Source organism: Lupinus angustifolius, chromosome LG01 (assembly GCF_001865875.1).
Source record: "Lupinus angustifolius cultivar Tanjil chromosome LG01, LupAngTanjil_v1.0, whole genome shotgun sequence".
Classification (NCBI taxonomy): Eukaryota; Viridiplantae; Streptophyta; class Magnoliopsida; order Fabales; family Fabaceae; genus Lupinus; species Lupinus angustifolius.
The window spans coordinates 25,703,944-25,711,229 of NC_032009.1; the positions used below are offsets into that span (position 1 = coordinate 25,703,944).

At 31.0% G+C, this 7,286-nt stretch overlaps 1 protein-coding gene across 1 annotated transcript; it reads right to left on the minus strand.

The window, feature by feature from the left end:
* LOC109358436 (patellin-3-like) lies at positions 3,626–6,823 on the minus strand. The gene is made up of 4 exons (XM_019602654.1): positions 5,513–6,823; positions 5,211–5,335; positions 4,969–5,104; positions 3,626–4,056 (listed from the first exon to the last, which is right to left on the minus strand). Exons 1-4 carry the CDS (start codon positions 6,740–6,742, stop codon positions 3,799–3,801), a joined length of 1,749 nt encoding a protein of 582 aa, XP_019458199.1. The 5' UTR covers positions 6,743–6,823; the 3' UTR covers positions 3,626–3,798.

Consider the following 7,286-nt stretch of genomic DNA (forward strand, 5'->3'; position numbering starts at 1 on the left):
AAAATGTGAATTTGTGAAGTTTTTTTATAAGCATTCTTATTCGTAAGAATCTCTGGTGCAACATAATTGGCAGGGGTGTAAAAGTTCAGTTTGATTTTTGACGCAATTTAATGACCGAACCTAACACAAAGATATGGTTCGGTTTTCCTCGATTAACCGCAAATTTTATTTAGGCACCAAACCGAAACGTTCGTTAAACGGTTCGGTTTTTTAACTTATTTAAAGAAAATCCTTTAAGAAATAGATGAACAAAATTTGCAAGGTATAAAGTCAACTAAATGAATAATAAACACATCAATAATAAAGTATTTAATACTCTTTATAGTAAAACAATAATAATTCAACATCTCAACGCACTACAAACTTGAAATTTAATCCACAAAATTTGCGACAATGTCCAACAAAATATAAGAATGACAAATTTGGTACCAATATTTTAGTCCAACAGTGACATCTAGTACTCCACATCATTAGTAATGTCCTCAAGTTCTTCCTTTATTTTCTTTTAGTTCCTTACTTTCTTTATTTAATTAATTTCATCTTTGAATATTGACAAAATGTATACTAGTTTTTTAGTTTTCTTTCTATCTTCTCAATGGATAATAGAGATAATAGATATTTAGGTTTGTTTACTAATTAATTTTTCTATTTGTATCTTATTTATAGCTTATATGTATTAATAATTCTAAATTCTTAATCATATTTTATCTCCTAACTTTAAAGCTTGACCATTCAAATATAAAATAAAATCATTTTTTAATATGTCGTTCGGTTCTAACAGTTCCAACATTTATAAAACCGTGAACCGAATCAAACTTAAATGGTTCTAAATATAAAAAAATTGAACAGAACCAAACATAAATGGTTTTAAATGAAAAAAACTGAACCAAACTGCGGAGCTGAACCGAACTAAACCATATTTTATGGTTCGGTTTGATTTCATTGGTTTCGGGTTTAAATGGAACCGCTTACACACTCCTAATAATTGGGACTTCCATAAGTTATATGCAACATTCCATCATTCTGAAATATTTCATTTTGTTATTATATTATCACATTAGTCAATAAAAAATTGATATATTTATATTTGACATTAAGATGTTGGGATAAAGCATCTAGGCCGAAATCTTTTATACTTTTTTTATAAGCACTTTTTAAAATCACATTTTCAATTTTCAACTTTTGTAAAATGTGTGGAATTGTGCTTAGAAATGTGAGAGAGAAATTTTATATTAATATTGAATTAATTGGAAAAAAAATTTTATTTTTATTCTTTTGGATGGATTGGGTATCATCCAAATGGATATACCCATGGATATCCATTTGATATAATGGATGAATTTAAATCCATCCATTATTAACGCTTTCCATTGGATTATATCCATTTACATCTATTAATTCTAACGGATGGATTTTAGATTATGGATAGTTTTACAACCCCTAATTCCAACTCATAAATATTTGGATCAGAATTGGATCCTACTTAACTCCATCATGGCTTTTCTTCTTTGTTTTCAGAATCTGTTTCTTTTGGGAAATTATGGATTACTTGACCCAAAGTTGCAAAAATAATTTTAAACCTGTCAACTTTATACAGTTATTAAAATAATTTAAGTAGATGACAGCTTAGAGAGAAATGATTTTTGCAAGAATTCTAAAATATTTAACTTCAAGGATTCCATTTTCTCTATCATGAGATTTGATACCTTGAGTCACATTTCATTCAGAATTGTGTCTACTTTAATTTTAGATATAATATACAATAAGATCCAATATCACTAAAAAAAGATATGATTTCCCACATGAAGTTAATTAACAGAAGGATAAGTTTAAACAACTTATTCAATATCTTAGACATAATTTTAGGAAAATCTAATGAATTAGATTTACTTATTAATTCAAATCATTGAATTTTTCTATAATTAATAATTAAGATGAAGAATATATTTAAAAAATTTACTCGTAAGTGAATCTCTTGTCATAAAATAAAATAAGGAAGAAACTAAAAGTAATTTTGTTTGGACATTTTTTATCAATGTACCAAAGTGTTTTATGCCTTTTACTCTAGCCTAGCTGGTCTAAATGATGGCCATCATCCTAGTCCAGCACTTCATGCCATAAAAGAATCAAAACATTGTATGAAAATTGAAGGCAAATATATACATAAAAGCATATTTAAACAGATAAAAAGGTAGATATGGTAGAGCAATCAGTGGCCTTTATGATGAAATTTGGTGCAAAAAAGTTAAAAGTATGCATTGTACTGGTGGATGTTGAATATGTTATGGGGGCCCTTAATGTCTTTCATATTTGTCAATTTACACACATGACTTGCTCTGCCATGGCAGGAATATATAATGGAACTCAAAGGTTAAGTTGTTATCAAAATTGGGTTTGAGGAATAAAGTTTTTACTAAAAGCATAGGATAAGAGGAACATATCAGTAAAATAAAAACTACAGCATATGTATAGAATTAGTATTTTGCGCAGTTTCGTAAAATGTTTTAAAGAGAACGATTTGATTGTGACTCTCAACTAGTAATTATTTTTGTGTGTCATTTAGAATTGTTGTAACTTACATCGATTAACTTACAATATGTGGTTGCCATAATGTCATACTATTGGTACAATCGATTATAGATATAATTGATCATACTTGTCTGTTTTATTTTTTTGTATAGATTGCAGTTGCTTTCTTTATAAAAAAAGTATAAATTATAGTTAATCCATCTCAATAAAAAAATTATTTTGGAGTCTTTTAAGTAACACCTCCTTGCTACAAGTGTACGTATAAATTTAATTTCAGATGTTTTGGCCAGTGACTTTTTCTCTAACTTCGAAAATAAAATACTCTAAAACTCTCAAATTGAAAACTGCTTTAGTATGTTGTTGATCCCCTGCTTCAAGTCTTAAAAGGGATCCTAGGTATCACTAAGTACAAATTTTGTTTAACTAATATAATATAATACAATAATGTATATCATCATATCAGAAGATAAGTTATCTCTTCAATCCATTAAAAAGATTGATTATCATATCAGACAAATCCTTAATCAAAAGATTGAGTATAGGAAATTAAGACAACAAACCACTTAGAAAAAAATGATTGTCATATCAGACATATCTCTAATCAACAATCGAATTCTAATATCATATTCCAAAGCTAAACTCCAGAGTAAATTTTACCTCTACCAATAAATCAACCAGGTCTTACCTTAAAAACAGGCTGAAAACAAAAGCTAGGCAACTAAAGTGGCAAATAAATGAGAGTTTTTCTTGTTTTATTGTAGAGGCTAAATAATGAAAGTGATATTCTAACGTTCAAACTATAATGTTGCATATTCCAGAGACATGACAGATGATTCATGTCACTTTTTTTTCCCTGGTGGGAACAAGCATCATGACAACTCTCAAATACATTTCATGCTTAAGCATATACAGCAACAAAGATAGAGATAAAGGACCCCACCACCACAAATTATATGCTATTTTTATCATATACTAATAGAGCAACAATACAAAAAATAACAGTAACATTATGAATAACAACAAATCAAATGATACCCCCTCTAATACAAAAAAATGAACCTTGATATTTATCTTCAATAATAACAGCAACAAAAAATAACAGTAACATAAACATAGGGCATCCATAATGATATATAATATATAGTATGTGATCAACCACATAATAATGATTAAAATTAACAGTACAAGTTAAAAAAAACACTTTTTTCTACTCATATGAGTAGCAGCATAGTACATATTTGAAGGTTTGGTATGTTGGTGCTACTCTTCTCAATCAGAGGGAGAAGGCTTGGTCTTCAAACGATATAATATCTTCTTCTTCTTAGAACTTGAATTATCAATGGTGAGAACAACTTTCCCAGGCTCACCAACTTTGAAACTGTTCAAAAGCACTGGCTCTTCTGATGAAGCAACTTTTCTAGCCTTTTGGATTATTACTGTATAGCTTCCTTCTGAGCTTGGCACAAATTCTGCACCATAACTTACATCCCACCCTATTACTCTTATCTCCCAAGAGAGTAAGCATTGCTGAAAATACACAACATAGGGAAAAGTTAGAGACTATTTAATCATATGTTATGGCAAAGAACAAATAAGTATCTATCACTACAGTGTAGATTTAGTTACTACATGTGGTTTTCATTTATTGAATATGCAAACAAATTATTAATGAGTAATCAACATCAAAGGTAGTTGAATTTCTAGTTTCTCTTGGACTTGTATAATCTGGGACAGAGTGTCTTTCTTTTTCTGTAGGTCCTTTCATGTTTCATAAATTCTTGTTAAAACGTTGTATGCTCTTAATTCAACATAAAGTTGGCTCATCAAAACATTATGAGGTGAAATTGAAATATCAGACAAATTGTATATATACTGTTCCTTACTTTACCAACAACTAGTTGGTAAAATGATATAAAACCTTGCTAAATACTAGAAAACTAAAAAATAAGGGTTTGATTCCTATAATTGTTGGGCCCTTTTATGCAACCTAGTTAATGAAGCATCAAAGTGGTCCACACATGTTTTATTTGTTAGCTAAATTGTGGTTTGAATTTAGCTAGCACAAGAGAACAATTTTGGCTATTAGCAAAATTAAGGATTATATGTAAAAATTAACCATTCTGGCTTCCAAGCGACACAAGCCAACAGAAAGAATATCACTGTTTTCTTTGTTTATTTTCTTTTTTTCCCAGTTATGTTCTTTCTATGTTTATTTTATTCAATCCTAATTTACTAATTTATAGTGTATACTTTTTCTTCTTGGGCAGTTATGCCTGCACAGTTTATTGCATAAAAATATGACAACTAAGCAAATAATCAAATTAGATAATATTGAAAACAGAGGAATCCAATGAAATATACCCCATTCCAATGTATCATTCTTTGGATTCTTAAACAACCAATGAAATTCAACAAAAAGAAAAGGAAAAGAAAACTAACCTCGGTAACAGGAAATTCTACTGTATGTTTTGTTGCTGGTTTAACAGTGACTTCTGTAACAACATCGGTATTTCCAAATTCCCCATCTTTGCTTAGTCCACCATACTTCACAGGAAGTTGCTCTGGAGCTATGTAGCTGATTAAAATTATTCCAAAATCAAATTAAAATTAGTCAAATTCCAACACAAAATGAAACTTAAAACACAAAGGAAAAGCCAAATTTTGAATCTTTATGTCTTCACCTCAAAAGGGTCTCAACTGATTTTGAAGGACCTGCAAATACAAACTTGCTTTTGGTTCTCTGAGTGAGAAAAGGACTTATCATTCTATTCACTGCTAGATACCACCATGGCACATTGATGAATACCTATACAAAAAAAATTGATTCTTATGATAAATTTGAACACCCTTTATACAATTAAAATCGTGAGTGTAGGTTGTTGTTTATGCTGCTTGCAACAATTCTATATGACACCAAAGAAATATTATTGATCGAGTCTGAGTTCCAATAGTGTGTATGAGCAAATTTAACAAGAGTAAGTACCTGTTTGGCTACAAATTCAGGATAATTATCCTGAAGCAATTGAAGGGCTTGTTTGGTAGCTTGTCTAAGTTCCCATTTACCAGGTCCAGGAGAATTCTTTAGATCATTAACCTGAACAATAGTGCATATGCCACCATGGTTGAAATCAAGTTTCCTTATACTCTTCTCAAGAAACTGAATCCTCCATCTCAGAAACGTGTCCCTCTTCTCTTCATCAGAAAAAGTTTTCTTATAAAGCTCCTTGCTATTGAACTCTCCATATATGTTGTAACACACAGGGTGACCTTCCTTATCAAATCCATGCATGTACACTACTTTTTCCAATTCATCATCCAAATTCTCTTCCACCAATTCATCTATCTTAAACTCTTTTCTCCACTGAATTGTGTTGGAGATCATGGTGAAAGCTTCCTTCACCTTGAAATCTCTTGCACGAAGAAACTTCAAGAGAATCACATCGCTTCTTTCATCTGCAAGGAGTGGTACACCAAAGATAGATACTTGTTCTGGTGCCAATGGTGTAGAAGAAGCTTCATCAACCTTGTTTGTTTCCTTTGTTTCAGTGTCAGAAACTTTCTCTTCAGGTGGTGGTGGTGGTTGTTCTGGTTGCACAGAAGAAATAATGGTTTCTTCAATAGCCTCCACAGTTTTTGTACCATCTTCATCTATAGACGAAATAGCAGCTACAGTTACAGCTTCTTTGTCTTCAATCACTGCCTCAGTTTCTTTCACTTGTTCCTTCTCTTCTCCTTTTTCTTCTGTTTTTGTTGCAACTTCTTCAGTTGTTGTTGTTGTTTCTCGTGCAGGTTCAGGTTCAGCTTGTTTCTCTTTCTTCTCATAATGTTGTTCCTTGGTGGGTGGGGAAGAAAAGTGGTGATTGTTAAGTGCTTCCTGAATAAGTTGCTTAAATTCTAGAAGTGCCTTGTTCTGATTCTCATGAAGATCAGAAAGTTTTGTACTTTCTTCCTTTAACAAACCAGGTTCAGGTACTTGCTCATCATTGTTTTTGGGTTCAGAGCAATGAGTCTCCAAAATAATAGTTTCCTCAACAAGAGGCTTCAAAGGCTTCTCAACCTCTTCAGAATCTTTCTCTTTCTCTTTCTCTTTCTCAGCAACAACAACAACAGTAGGTGTTTCTGTTTTGTCAGAAGAAACAACATGAGTTATGACTACTTGTTCCTCTTTGGGTGTTATTGAAGTTGTGATTGGAATTGGAGCCTCTTGTGCCATGGTTGATGAAATGAATGATGTGAATTATGAAAAGAAGAAAGAATGAGGAAGGGTGAGGAATGAAAATGGTGAGAGAGGGAGAGGAGTTATAAAGACTAGTGGGAGGAGTAAGGATCCTAGAGGCAAGCCACAAACAGTAATATACATAATTCAATATGTAATAACAATTTTATCCTTTTATTTATCATAAAATTATTTTTATTGTAAAAAATATGAGCAAAACAATCATTTATCTCTCCCATCCTTATTACTAGTGATGAATGATGAGGAGAAGGAGATTGTGTTGTTGCTGTGACAGATTGGAAGGTGAGGATTGTATAATGCAAAACGTGGAGGGGCCTTCTTTTCTCAACAAAAATTCTTATGTGAACTTCTGTTTCACACGAATCAGCGGCGCTTTTGCCGCCTCCAAAACTTTTCTAAATATTTCCAATAAATTTTTATTAGATGTAGATTATATATATCATTTTTATTTTATTTGGTGTCTCAAGTTAATGATGAAATTTCATTCAATTAAAAATAAAATTTTAAAAATAAAATTAAT